We start from the raw sequence: 14,676 nt of genomic DNA on the forward strand, positions 1-14,676 counted from the left end.
GCTTATGTATATGCTTGTATATACTTTTGTATGTGTTAATTTGTACTATGTGCATGTGTTTCTCTCTGTACATGTGTGCTCATATATTTGCACATATTCATGCATGCTCATGCACAAGCTTGTGTGTTTGTGTGTGCATCTCTGTATTTTTGTCTCAGTATGTTCATGTGTGCACATGTGAATGCTCAACAGTCTGATGGCTGCCCAGGTGGTCTGTGCTTTGAGTTCCATATGAACATGTCCACTGCCTTTGGTAGCTCTAATGCTCACAGCTCTTTCCCCCTTACCACACTGTTCCCTGCTTAGCACATCAGGCTGCTTTGGTGCCATGACCCTGCAATATGCTCTTCCTTTCATTTTTTTATTCAAAGTCTGTCCAGGAACTCATACTCAAGCAAACGGTGGGCTGGAACTTGTCCTCTGCAGAATCACAGCCAAAGCCAGTGCCCAGGATATAACCCTACTTTCCAACCCAATGAAAATGAAAGTAGGGGAGACTGCTGGGTTCCAGGGACTATTTGAATGTAACTGTGAGCTTTTTTTGAGACCAAGTCTCATGTGGCCAAGGTCATTCTTGAACTCCTTATTCTCTTGCTTCTACCTGTCAAGTGCTAGGATTAGAGAGTGCAACCTCCACACCTAGTTTCACCTGGTGATTTTTTTTCAGTTCAGTATTGCCTAATAATTTGAAACGCACTCAATAGTAGAGTGAGGTTGAACAATTTAAATATATATGAGGATATATTTATTCTTATTTTATGTGTATATGCCCAAGTGTATATATGTGTACCATGTGCAAGCCTGGTATGTACACAAGAGGGCATATGGTACCCAGAAGAGGAAATTTGGATCTTCTAGTTGTGAGCTACCCAATGTGGGTGCTGGGAACCAAACCTGGATCTTCTGCAAAAACAGCAAATGTTCATAATTGCTGAGCCATGTCTCTAGTCCCAAGGCAGAGGACTTTATCCTTGTAGCCGAGACCAAGTGCTATAAGATGGAGTCCACCCATTAACTGTGACCTACCAGTCTCATGGGCTCCTGCCTGGGGCCTTGAAGCCTTTGGTCTAGATAGTGTTGAGCTGTCTGTGGAATCTTTTCTCTGAACTTAAGATTTGTCCCTTGAGCTGGTGGTGGTGGCACTGACCTACTGGGTACCTGATTTGAGACCTGAAGAGGATAGACTTGTAAACTTTCCTGAAATGAGAGAGCCAAATGAAAAAAAAAAAAAAGTGAACAGCCAGAGAGAGATTGGGGGTGGGGTGCAGTGGGGCTATGGAGGATCTGTTGAAGTGAATCCTGTCCCCAAGAACAGCCCCTAGAGAAACACACTGAGGGTTTCATCTTTCTGTTTCTATGAGGGCTCGTTGCTGCCTGCCCCTCCTTCCCACCAGCATAGGAACAGGACTGAGGCCCTGATTCCTGGCTCTTGGCCAGTGCCCTTGCCCTGTGTCTGCCCAGCTCAGCAGAGATTGCCAGGCTGTGGAGCACATGCCCCAGAATAGTGCTATGATGCTGCTGGGTGACATTCTATCGCTGGGCCACCACACTGAGTAGCACCTCCCACCCCCAAAAAAGGAGAAACCTGGGGACAGACACTGGATGCCCTGGTTAACAGGCCAGGAGGGTATGGCTGTGTGGGAGAATCCACAAGCAATGTCTCTGAGTGCACCCTTCTGGCCTGTCACTCACACTGGCCTTGGCTGCTCTATTTTTGCTGGCTGGCTGCCACTGCATAGGGAAGCCCCAGTTCTTATGACTTGAGCAGGAGGCCTTGGTCTTAGTTCAAGCCAACTTTAGCGCTCTGGAAGTCTGTTCCTTTTGGGAGAAGCTAGTGTCCCCACTGGACCCAAACTAGAATCTCCCTCAGGATTCAGCTGCAGCCTGCTCTCAGCTCTCAGGGATCTGTGGGGTGCTGGGTGGGAAAGCAGGCTGGCCCAAGTAGCTGCACCAATATGCTGCCTAATGCCAAGGGCTCCTCCTCTCTGCCCTTTCCAGGTACTGGTCATAGCCCAGACTGCAACAGGATTCTAGCATTACGCTTTTCTCTGAATTCCATTTAGACAGGCAGACAGGACTCTTTCTGCTTGGTTATTGATGCTCCCATCCTGAAGGGAGTGAGACCTAGGTTGATATTCCGTAGCCAACAGGTATTTTGCAAATGCTCCACTCTGGGAGGGGAGATGGCACCCCAGGTGTGGCCTGAGTTTTGGGTTCAGCTTAAGAACAGTTGAGGCAATGGAAGAACCAAAAAAGGAGGGGAAATCAGACAGGGCCTGGGCCCATGTGGTCACTTAGGATGTGTTTTTATAGCTCTGGAACTGAGGGTGAGGAGGTCCTTCTTCTGAGGGCAAGGACAACAACAAAGAGGAAGCACAAATGTTAGAAGGTGAACATGGAAATGCAAAGCCTTTGAGGTGGGCTGAGGAGGCCCTTGTTTCACCTCTGCTCTTCTCTTGATTCCCAGTGATGTCCCAGGGAAGTGGCACACAGAGTCATATTGCACAGTGTTTCTTTAATTGAAAGACAACTGACCTCATAAGCAGCACTCCCTCCTGCTGGATGCAACTGATTACCAACCAACTTCTCCCACAGAAGGGACCCAGGATTGAGGGAGGGGGACCTAGCCATCTTGGGTAAAGGGCAGGGGTCAATAAAAACTGGGGGCTCTGGTGGCCTGCTGAGCCTCTCCAGGGGCTGGGAAGCTTCCTGCTCCCCATCTTGATAACAAAGTATGGCCCCTTTCCTGGATAGTATAGAAAGGATTCTGGGCCTCCACCTTCCAGCTTCTTCCAGGGCTGGGGATCAAGTGATGGGCAGGGCAATCAGGGAGATAGTTGCCCCAGATTTTTTTTGTGCAGGGACTGGCCAGAGACCTGTGAAGCAGAAAGCAGCCTGGGGCAGACAGTCATTGTGTGTGTGTGTGTGTGTGTGTGTGTGTGTGTGTGTGTGTGTGTGTTTGTGTGTGTGTATGTATGTAAGAGAGAGAGAGAGAGAGAGAGAGAGAAACAGAAATAGCCAGAGAAGACTGAGATAGATGCAGAGAGATACAGAGACAAAGAGTGGGTGAGAGAGAGAAAGAGAGAGAGAGAGAGAGAGAGAGAGAGAGAGATGAACTGGGTCCAGAGAGACGACAGGGGACAGATCTACAACCCCAGAAGGAAGAGACATGCCAGGAAGCATAACAGGCTTGGAAAGAGAGACTGATCCAGGAGTTAGTAGAGCCAGGTGGTGGCTGCCAAGGGCAGCAGGAAAGGACCAGGAGAGCTAAAAATCAGATGTGGGTGAGGAAGAGGAATAACATATGCCTGGATGGAACAGTAGTTGTGGCAGTGTGCTGTGTCTAACTTTGCTACCCCTCCTGCCACAGAAATCTGAATTTCAGGATGAACAAGAAGAAAGAATAGAGAATCCTTGAGTGGACAATATGAATGAGTGTTAAATCTCAAAAGCTGAGGGGAATGGATGAGGGGGCAAGGCCATGTGTATATGTGCATGCTGGGGAGCCAGGGAGAGGCTGTGGTGGAGCAGGAAGTTAATGTTGGGGAACAAAGGTGTTGTCTTTGGGGCTTTGCTTCTTTGCTTCCCCTTCCCCTGTGGAACATCAGGCTATGTTCCTTCGGAGACTCTCACCAAGGCCACCATGGTGGCTACCACTGCCTCTACTTCTTGTAATTTCCAAACTGGATGGCCAGGTGGTCAGTGACGCAGCGGAAGGTGGCTGGCTGCACTTCCCAGTAAGGCACAGGGTTGTTAAAGAGGCTGATGCCATTATAGTAGGCCCTCTTGACTCCGAAGCCCATGGGGCAAAAGTCGTTGATTCCCACCTTGGTGATGTTGTTGGAGTGCAGATAGACCACCTGGGGGCAGAGCAGATGCAGGCTTTTTGTTAGGGTTCAGTGCCATAGACCACCCATCCCAAGCTGTCCCAGCCTGGGCAGGTGCTGTAAGTTGTGGACAAGATGGAGGATAGATGTAGTAAGAAGGGTCAAGCCTGCCTCCATATTAGATGCTGTCAGTCACTTCTTAGTGTCATTTCATGGTCATCCTTTGAAGGCCACCTGGTGATTTTTCCCACAGTTGAAAGGAGGACATACCCAAGTATGTTAGTGGATATTGGCTGTGATTAGGGCATTGGTGTTTGGCTAGACACAGGTCAGGATGAGGAGCTCATGTAAAGGGTATAATCAAGTGGTGAGTTGGGATGGGTGGGGTAGGGACTGTGTTTGGTAAATTGAGGCCGTAGGAAACATTGATCCTGACATGGTATCTGTGTAGGAAATACGGTGCCTTACATTAGGAGCTCACTGGTGTTAGAAAGGCTACTGGCCACTAGAGGGTGGTCTCAGCCTGGCATTGGCTTGTATGGCTCTAGGGGAGGGTGAATGTGCTTTCTTCCTTTATGAATGGAGCTGAGATAAAATTTGAGGTTCAAAATAAGGTTGGAAAAGACCTAGTTTACCCATGTGGTTGGAAGTTAAGTCAGGGAGGAAGACTCCTCTTCCTCAGATAACCCACAAATGGGAGTTAGCACTGCCTCCCTGCAAAGAGGGAGTGGGCACTGTTCCAGTGAGGTTTGGATGAGGCCATGACACCCAGAGGAGAATCTAGGTCCCTGTTCTGCTCTCTACCCTGGGCCCCTGTAAAAGAGAGGTCAAGGGGATCCAGGCAGTTAAGAGGTTGCTGCAACAACCCCACCCACTCTTAGAGAGCCAGCTCATACCTGGAGGAGCTTGAGGTCTGGCAGGCCAGCGGGTACCCGGGACAGCTTATTATTGTCCAAGTGAAGTTCCCTCAGGGTAGGCAGAAAACTCAGACTCCCATTCTCAATCATCCGGATCTGGTTGTGGCCTAAGCCAAGCCTGAAGATAGATGAATGAGAGGCTATCAGAGGCTGGAGGAGACTAGAACTCTGGGATAGAGGACTTGGGTGCCACCCCATAAACTGCCCTATTGGCTAATGGTTCCCTGCAGCCCCCAAGGGCTACCCCAGCCCCACCTGTACAGCTTGGAGTAGCGAAGTAGGTCCTCCAACTCAATAGCCTGGATTTTGTTGTGGTCCAGGTGAAGTTCATTCAGGGTCTCAGGGAGATCTACCCAGAAGAGAGCATGCTGGGAGGTAAGTGCAGGGTCTGGGGCAGGTAGAAGGCCTGCTCTCTGCTCCAAGAGGAAGGCCCTGCTTAAGCACAGAGGGCAAACCCCCATCAGTGCTCCTGGAGGTCGGGTATTGACACTTTCCTACCTTTGGGGATGCCAGTGAGCTTGGCCTCTGAGATGCGAAGGTAGTTGAGCTTCAGGCCATCAAAGGCTCCTGGTTCAAAGCCACTGTTCTCCAAGGGATTTCCACCCATCTCTAGGAGAGAAGTGTTGTCAGCCTGGGAGCCGGTCAGTGTTGTCACATATAGCACCAGAGCCTGTTCTTTTCTGAACTGGAGCTTTGCTGATCACTGGTTCTTCCTACCTCCTTAGAAAGCAGCTTATGAATTTGCCCAGCTAACTAAATACAAACTCCAGCTGTTCAAGAAGCCTAGCTCAAGGGCTTTGGAACTGTTCTTGGACTCCGGGATCTGGGAAACAAGAGGAAAGTGTGGAGACCCAGAAATAAAGTCAGGGCTTACAGAAAGCCACCCAATTCCTGCTGCTGTGGTGATGCATTGCCCTTCTCTCTTCTCTCTATCAGTCCAGTCTTTCTGTGTCCTATACCTTCCCTTTACCCACAATGATAACTCTTTTTTTTTTTTTTTTTTTTCAGAAACATACTGGTCTTCTTTTATACTATGTTTGAGATTTTTTTTCTTGAAAAAAAATCTGAGCCTTTGTAGCCACCCCAGTCTCCTTCATCATGTCCTGAAACAACCATCTGGAACATTCTGAGGCACACAGGGCTTCTCCATGACTGCACAGGACAGTCCAGGACCCAGCTGTCCTGGCTGGAAGAAATCTCCTCTACCTGTCTCCTTTATGCCTGATGCCAAGGTACAGACTACTCTCACCAATGCAATTCATGTTGCGGAGCCCGCTGAACACGCCCTTGGGTACTTTTCGGATACGGTTGTCATGGATGCGTAGCTCTACCAGGGAGCTGGGCAGGTTGGGAGGAATCTCCACCAGGTGGTTCTTGGAGATGTAGAGTTTCTGCAGCTTCCGCAGAGGGCTAAAGGCCTTTTCATGGATCTTGGAGATCTTATTGTTTACCAGGACCAGGGCCTGAGGCAGAGCAGACATCCAAGGTGAGCATCCCAGCCCCCCCACTCCACCTCCCCTTTCCTCTGCCTCCTTAACTTGCTAATGATGGCACTTGAGAGACATCTGAACCTATTTAGTCTCAAGGAGGCCAGTCTGTGTTGGTGAGCAGAGTGTACGGCAATGAGCTGAGGTTATCTCCAAGCTGCCCTGGGAATGCCATTACTGCCTAGCATATTCTGCCAGGTAGTTTCTCTAAGAGCTATAAGAGAATATAGCTTTGTTTGTTGTACAGAGGAGCCAATAAAATGCAAAGCTTTCAGTCATAAAGAGGACTGACTGAAGGGATTTTGTCTTGCACCCACACTGATAACCCATGGTCTTGGGTGTTCCCACTCTAGCCAGCTCCTGACTTATCTTGGGATTCCATTGGTTCCCAGCCCCGTTTGTGAGTACCCCTCCCCCCAGGCACAGGAACATCAAACTCTTCCTTGGAAAGGGCAGGAGGTAGGAGGAGGCTTACATAGAGGTGCTGAAGGCCTTTGAAGTCATCCTTGCGGAGCTCAGAGATGTCATTGTTCTGCAGGTCTAGCAGTGTGGTGTCAGGTGAGATCTCCTTGGGCACAGTCTTCAGACCTGGGGGCCAGCACCATCACCAGCATAAGCCTGGCTCTCCCAGTCTGTTTGTCACAGCTGGTGTAAAGTGGTGGGCATATACATGCATATGGAAACACACAGCAAAACTAGTACAAATATAGAGACTCTGAGACAACAGGTGCCAGCTTCAGAGCTTGCATATTCTAGTTGCTTTTCATGTGTCAGACACTAGATACCCTCATATACTCATATTCTAACACCTCAGCCTGTGGTGACTCATACCATTCTCACTCCTACCAGTCTACACCCATCTCACAGAAAAGCCTATGTGTCCCTTTTAGTAGGGGATCCCAGGCAGGGCCTGGGCTTCTGTATACTCTCACCCTAACTGCCTAGTGACTCACCCAAGTCAGAGCATTGAACAACCCGCAGGTGGCAGTGGCAGCCAAAAGGACACATGGCACTGAAAGTAGGTGTGAAAGAGTCCAGGTCGGGGACACCTGAGGTGGTGTCTGAGCCTGAAGCCTCCTCATCATTCATCATGAGCAGCCCATCATCCAAGGTGAAGTCCCAGAAGCCCTTCTGCTCAAAGGGTAAGGCCTGGCTCAGGGCCAGCAGCAAGGTGAGTAACCACAGGGGACGCATGGCCAATGTTCCTGGGAGTAAAAAATAAGAAGAGCTTTAGGTCAACAACAGCACTACCATCTGGACCTTTTTGTGCTGTCTCCAGTCTGTCTTCCCAGCAGCAGTGGATAGGATTTTGTGTGTGTGTGTGTGTGTGTGTGTGTGTGTGTGTGTGTGTGTGTGAGAGAGAGAGAGAGAGAGAGAGAGAGAGAGAGAGAAGGGGGCCATATGTTTGCTCATCCCTCACCAGGGATGGATAGGAGGCAGCAGAGGGAGGAGGCATGGGTAAGAGGCACCAGTCAGGGTAGGAGTGCTGGCTGGCCAGGAAGGCGCCTCTTTCCACTCCCCTCCTCTTCCTGGAAGGACTTGGTTTCATTGGGCAATGAAATATCTTCCCAATTAGCTCAAGGCTGCCCTCCTCCCCCAATGAGTCAGCCAGATCCTGCCTCACTGTCTGAGGACTGGGGGTCAGCAAGGCCAATTGGAGACTGAGATGAAGCCCAGCTATTAGCCCCACAGGCCATCTGGCCAATCCCTCCTGAGTGAGCTTGGAAGATTCAGATGCTATTAGTTTAACTGGGCGATGAATGAGTCATCCCCTTCACTGCCTGAGCCCCTCCACAGTGCCCATGTTGTTCTAAGAAGGTCCAGAGGCCAAGGCATGAAGTGGGAGGAGAGGAAAAGGGAGGGAGAGGGGGGAAGGGAAACGGAAAGAGAGAGAGGGCAGGCAGGGAAGGGAGGTGGGAGGTGGAAGATAGAGTCTCCAGTACTGAGGCAGCACCAAACAAGGATCCTGAGAATTAGGGCCATCAGCACTTCTCATCTTCCTTCCTTTCATTCCCTAGGACTCAGCCTATAGAACTTGGGGTTTCCACATTTACCTCTGCTCTTTGTCTGTGCCCATGGCCATGGCATTCTGGAGAGGATCCCAAGAAAAGTAGGCTGCTGCCAGAGTAACTGGGCAGGGTCAGACTTGTCTGGATCCCCTGCCCCCCCCCCCCCCGGCTGAGGCAGTGGGGTGGGAGTGGAGACTTTGCACTGCCTGAGCCTGCCCCTAGCACCCACACCTCCTGTTTAAACTGCATTCAACCACCCAAGCAGGGCCTAGACTTCAGGACAAAACTGGAGTCCCTGCCTCTCTTAGTACTCCTCCTTCCCCAACTCAATGGCAAAGGCTCGGAGTATTTTGGTCTGTTTGCTCTATCCGCTAAATAGGGAATCCGTGGTGGTCTTGCTAGCCTCCTAGGCTTGGATATCTGGGGTTGCCCTGGTTCATGGGTGGACAGGAAGCCCAGCCTCATGAAGATTTGAAGCAGGCCCGTTTTTAGGAGGCGTCATATGAGGTACATTTTGGTGGCAAAGTTGGGATATTTGGGGCTCCATCTGGGCTAAATAAGACCTTCTGAGCTCAACTGCTGGAGGCAAAAGTGGAAGGAACTCAGTTGACAAGGGGGATGGGCAGACTGCTTGCTGTTTTAAAATCCTCAGAATCAGCAGGGGTGTGTGTGTGTGTGTGTGTGTGTGTGTGTGTGTGTGTGTGTGTGTTGGGGTAGGGGGAGGCTGGGACATCCTGGTTTGGTTAGACCTAGGCATAAGCACTGCCCATACAATGCCTGTCAGTCCCAGAAGAAATCTCACCCTGTATTGTTGCTTGGGAAGTCCTAGGTTAGTGGGGGAGGAGAGTATCCACATCGACAGACCCAACCCCAGTGGTTCTCAATGGCCTTCCCTGGCTCCCTGGCTCCCATCGTATATCAGTGGACATAAGGGCCTGCACAGAGGTTAGAGCTGCTTCCTGGAGAGAATAGAGCAGCCTTCTCAAAGGTCCTCAAAGGTCACACAACAAAGTAGGGGGCATAGCCAAAGGCTTTGCTCAAATGCTTTTTTCTATGCAGACATGGTTATGATGATGACTCCTGAGGTCACAGGTAGTCCTCAGCTAGAGGAGTTTCCAGTCTCCTTCATTCCTTCCAAGTAGTCTCAAGATGTCCACCCAAGATGGCCCAGAAAGACATAGCGGAGTACCCCCACCCCCAGAAGGTCTTGGCCCCAGAGTATCAAGAAAGACCATTTCTCCCTCAGCCAGCAGACTCCAGAACAGGGTAGGATCTTGCCCAGGGCAGAAGGACTGGAAGGCTTGGGAGGAGGAGGAAGAGCAGCCCAGACCAGGCAAAAGAGGCTGAAGGGAAGCCAGAGAGCAAGATGGAATGGCAGGGAAGGAGTAAGGCACTGCCTCCACCCCTCTGCACTGACCACCCACCTACCTGTCCCCTCTATCAAAGCTGCTACCCTGAAGGAGCTAGATGAGTCAGGGCTAGAATTTCTGCTCAGCTGAGCTATAGGATCCAGAGTCTACAAGGAAAGATGGCATGGATTGGGGATGCAATTAGACAAAAGACCATCTCCATGGAGTCAACCTAGATCCTTTGGAACTACAGAGTGGCCTGGAAATCTCCACAGGGCATCCCTTTCCAACATAGAAACCTCCTGTAGAAGACTTGTGTGGCACTCAGACACTCAGGACATGATGCTCCTTTGTGGGCATCGCAGCCTCTTCAGATTACAAGCCCCCTCCACCCAGAAAAAGGAGCTGCAGGACCCTGGGTAATACAGGAAAATCCCAATCTGTTGTCAATTTCAGTCCAGGCTCAACCTGGGATAGGAGGCTCAAGGCCCATGCAGAGGCAGGATGGAGTCTGCATGCCTTTTCAGGGCTCAAGGCTTGAGGTGTAGGGGCCAGGTAGTTTTCCCAGCACGGCCTTCATTTTCACTCCGAAAACTGACACTAGACTAGGTACCCATATTCTGCAAGAAAGGAGTTATGCCAAGCACAAAGCCCACAGAAGGGGATTTCATCAAAGCCTTCTTGGTGCCTGTACCAGAAGTAGTGCCACTTTATGATGAGAGAACTGAGGCCTACAAAGAGGAACTGATTTCTCCCAAGACCCCAGTTTATTCAGCCTGAACAGAGTCCAGGTTTGGTCACACTAGTGAGCTTCCAGTCTTGCTGCTGGGCCATGGATGACAGAGGCTTCTAGAAAATTCTGGGTCTATAAGTGGGTACTGCAGACAGCCAGGGGATGGGGAGAATCACTAACTAGGGTGATGGTGATAGTGGTGGTGCTGCAGATAGTATTACATTCCTCCCTTTTTCAACTCCCTCAATCTGATCCCTTATCCCTGCACACTGAGAAGACAGGCAAAGTTGCAGTCAGGAAGGTGTCAGATCCTGTAAGACCTATCGAAAGTTCCTCCCATCCCACTTCCCCCTGCCACCCAGGCTTCCAGGCCTCAGTTTACCTTCATTGGACTCTTTGGTTATGTCCTTGTGTTCCATCAAAGTGAGCTCTGAGCTTGCTGGGAAAAAGCTCCTCAGAGCAAAAAAAAAAAAAAGAAGTGGTCATCATGGTGAGCTGAGCTTCACAACCACAGGGATGGACAAGGGAAAAGACGGCTTCCTGGAGCTTGTGCCACCACCCCAATAGGGCCCTCCTTGTCTGCCCCTCTGAAAGCCAGTGTAGTTCTCCACACAGGATTGCTCTGGGCAAGAGCCAAGCAAGACTTGCTGGCAGTCTCTGAGAACATGGAAGGGCTCTGCCAGGCATTTAGGCCAGGCCAAGGGTGGCAGGGGCAAGGCTTGAGGTCTGGCAGCCTCAGGGAGCTTGCCTGTAGATGTGGGACTGGCAGCTGCCAAGGAACAGACACCGTGTGCAGTCTCAGCAGCCCTGTCCTGAGGCATTGAGCCTTGCTAAACAATCCTATCGCAACTGCTAAAAATGCAAGGTGCTCCCTTCTACCAAGTTCTACTAGGTTTCTGGGACTGTGTAGGTGAGAAAATTTATGAGAGACAGGAGACCCTAGGCACTGTTTTTCCTTCTTCTGAAGGTAAGCTGACAGCTGGCCTGCTTCCTGCTGCCTTTTAAGGCCACCTAGCTCCAGCCTAACACTTGAGTGTCAACCAGAGGGATGGGATGTGTGCTTTCCTGTATGCCACAAGGTTAGCAGAATCCAAGTCTCGTTGGCCAGAGCACATCTTAGTACCTGTGGCCCTGGCACTAACAGAGTAGCTGGGTAGTCAGATACAGCTCTCCAACAGTCTTAGGGGTGAGCTTTATCTGAATGTGGGTATCAGAAGTGCCTGGGATACATAGAAGTGCTGGGTGTATCAAGAGACCGCTTTCTATCCCTCATTCCCTGCCCTACTGAGAAACTTCTGGAAAGAAGCCAGACAGCAAATGACCTTAGTAAGTTGGAAGTACCAGGTTTCCTCATCCCCTTGCACCTGACCCATGTGTCCACTCACCTCCTCCCACTTACCAACAAAGTCTGGGCTCCTACTTACCATGTGCTAGAATTTTCAAAGAACAGGAAGATGTTGTCACTTCTCAATGGTAGGAAAGGAGACTCAAGTGATTTCTTTATCTACCCCACCCTTGGTGACCATAACACTTTCGACATTTGATAAGTGTCTAGTAAGCTGAGAGGCTCAGAGAATTTGTCCTAAACTCTTCCCATGGGACTGACAGTGACATAAAAGTCAGGCTGGGATGTCACTGTGTCTGTCATCCTAAGCCCCACTCCTGGAGGAATAGAGTAGCAAGGCAACAGGTTCCAGACCCTAGAGAGCCCCCTTTCTTCCCATGTCTAGGGGTTCCTGAACTGTCTACCCAATACCAGGATCTCTACGACTTGTCAGGAACCTGGCCGGGGTGGGATTCAGCCCTATGCATTAAGCTGGAAAGGCCAAAACCCTCTTCAGCTTCATTCTTTTCAGGTTAACTGGGTTCCTGGATCAACTATAAGCCCATGGATCAACTAAAAGCTGGAAAGGTCACACCTGGGGCTTCCCATACTCAGAGCAATAAGGAAGAAGGTAATTAGAGTGAAGAGACATACTTGGAGTCCCAGACATATCCTGGGAGCCTTTGGCTGTGGGCTGTAAAAGTGGGGTAAGGGACTTAACTGACCTGGAAGAGGACAGGAAAGAAAGCCCTGTTCTTAAGCCCCAGAGGAAAACTCTAGCTTTATTCTGAGAACACCCGAATCTGTTGCTTTCTGGAAGGCTGGAGGATCCTCTGAAATCTGAATGTGTGAGCAACACCCTCCCTTCCCCATACCCCACCCCATGAAATTTGCAGAAAGGACATGGTGGGTGGCCAAGGTGTGATATGTGATGCTGACCTCCCCCCCACACACACCCAAAAGGAATAGGAGTCCCCTAGAGAACAGGAAGGAGCGAGGAAAGATGCTAACTGCCCCAGAACCTAGTAGCCAGAGCCGGTTAGTTTGTCTTTGGAGGGGGCTCTGCAATCTTTGGCCTATCCATGGCTGGGTGTCCAGGAACATCAATTCACACTGCTTCTATTCCTTGGTGTGAGTGAGACCCTGCCCTGGGTTGTCTCCCTACAACCAATTTACCTCCCTACTATGGAGAAGTCCTGCTGCCAAGACCGTTGGGATGTGGAGGCCAGACTACAAAATGGGTGGGGCACTTGAGAGCAGGGGAAAGGAGGAAGAGCAGGAGGGAGTCATGGTGGGTATAGAGGTAGTCATGTTCTACCCAAAGCACCCCTGCCCACCCACAAGCTCTTCTAAGCTGATTGTATGCCCGGATGCCAGTCCTTGGGAATCTTGTTGGCACCTAGGGAGCATCTTCAGCTTGTCTCAGAACCAGTCATTACAAAGCAGAAAGCTGGTAGACAAGAGGGGAACACAGGCAGAAACTCCTAAGGATGGAACCAGAGCCACCCAGGTGCTATGTCCTTGGCTTAACGACAATTTCCTCTGCCTGGCCCCACTACAGCTCCACCTTGTAGGGTCCTGGACCTCTTACTCTGGGCAGATGGGAGCCTGGTCCCACCCCTAGGGCAGTGACAAGGTACTCCAGTCCCCCAACCTTCACTGGACGTGGCGAATGCCCAATTGACTCTGTCTCTCTTGTTTCTCCTGAATCCCTTGACAGCCCCTCAGGGCCCCAAGCCATGTTGGTCCCTGGGAACATGACACAATTGCACCATTTTCTAACTCCATCCCACCCTCTGCTCATTGTGCATCTCAGCTCAAGAGGGTTCTGAAAATAGGACTGAGGTAACCAGGCAGGCAATCTAGGATCCCTATAGCTGAGGCTCCATGGACCCACACTTTGCTCAAGAGAGGGTGGAAACAGGGCATTAGTCGGTGGTGAGTGTGGAATATCAGGGCAAGGTGCCTGATGTGTGCCTGGGAGCACAAGTCTCTCAGACTACTTCAAGGGGAGACTGTGCCAGTGCTGAGTTTTGCATTGGCCCCATCCTTCCTGACCTGGCCAGGTGCCAAGCCTCCAAGAAAGGCTGAGCTGGGAGAGCAAGGCTAGCAGGAGTGGAGGCTGTGCCTGGACCTTGCTATGAAGGGATAGGGCTGTGGGTAGAGCTACCATGCCAGCCATCCAGCCCTGCCTCAGTGATGCTCTGGAGGTAGCCCAGGGGGGAGTTCCCTGCCCACCCTCCCAGAAGCAGAGAGGGAAAACATGGGTGAGCTTAGCAACTGAGCACAGTTTAGAAGGGAAAGGGAAAGGAAGGCTAGGAAGAAAGTTCAGGGAAGAGAGAGAGTGTGGGGAGAAGAGGCTGAAATGGGATAGAGACCAAAGGGTGTTGATGAAACAACACAAACCAGGAGCCTTTGGTGGATGCCGTGGGAGATAAAGAAAGAAGTAAGGAGGCAGTGGAGGTACAGACACTGAGACAGCAAGACTACAGGTTGAGGTAGTAGATGCAGCAGGGCTGGTGGGGGACAACAGGATTGCCAGCATCTTTGGGTTGGTTGAGGGGACAGCATAGTCAGGAATGAAGACAGCAAGGGCAGACTGAGGTCTTTGTGAGGAGAGTGGAGTCAGTTTCAGGCTTGATTAGGCCCTACCTGGGGAGGGGGAAGCAGCCAGGTGCAGGCTGGTTAGTTGGTGGGCTAGGATGTCAGGCTGTCGGTGTGTCTGTCAGGCAGGGCCAACCGGAGCAGCTGCTCACTCCTGGGCAGTTCGCGGAGAGAGGGAGACAGAGGCGGTGGGAGGGAGGCTAAAGGCTGGGCGGGCCTGGCCGACAGGGAGGGGACAAACAGGGAGGGGTGGAGAGGGAGAGAAGGAGGGAGGGGGCTGGTGGAGCAGAGAGGGAGCAAAGGAAGGAGGAAAGGCAGCTGGGAGGGAGGGGGCAGGCTTCCTGCCCCCCTGGCAGCTTCAAAGAAAGCAATTTTCTTGTAGATGGCTGGGCTATGTGGCACCCCTCCCCCTCACACTCTCCCCCA

At 51.0% G+C, this 14,676-nt stretch overlaps 1 protein-coding gene across 1 annotated transcript; it reads right to left on the reverse strand.

The window, feature by feature from the left end:
- Positions 1–2,498: 2,498 nt before the first annotated feature.
- Positions 2,499–14,415, reverse strand: Bgn (biglycan). Its single transcript, XM_055591874.1, has 8 exons — positions 14,299–14,415; positions 7,185–7,436; positions 6,707–6,819; positions 5,994–6,207; positions 5,243–5,353; positions 5,000–5,093; positions 4,724–4,862; positions 2,499–3,860 (listed from the first exon to the last, which is right to left on the reverse strand). The coding sequence occupies exons 2-8, from the start codon at positions 7,423–7,425 to the stop codon at positions 3,663–3,665; spliced, it is 1,110 nt and encodes a 369-aa protein (XP_055447849.1). The 5' UTR covers positions 7,426–7,436; positions 14,299–14,415; the 3' UTR covers positions 2,499–3,662.
- Between the last annotated feature and the right edge of the window lie 261 nt (positions 14,416–14,676).

Source organism: Psammomys obesus, unplaced genomic scaffold (genome assembly GCF_907164565.1).
Source record: "Psammomys obesus unplaced genomic scaffold, mPsaObe1.curated_primary_1811, whole genome shotgun sequence".
Taxonomy (NCBI): Eukaryota; Metazoa; Chordata; class Mammalia; order Rodentia; family Muridae; genus Psammomys; species Psammomys obesus.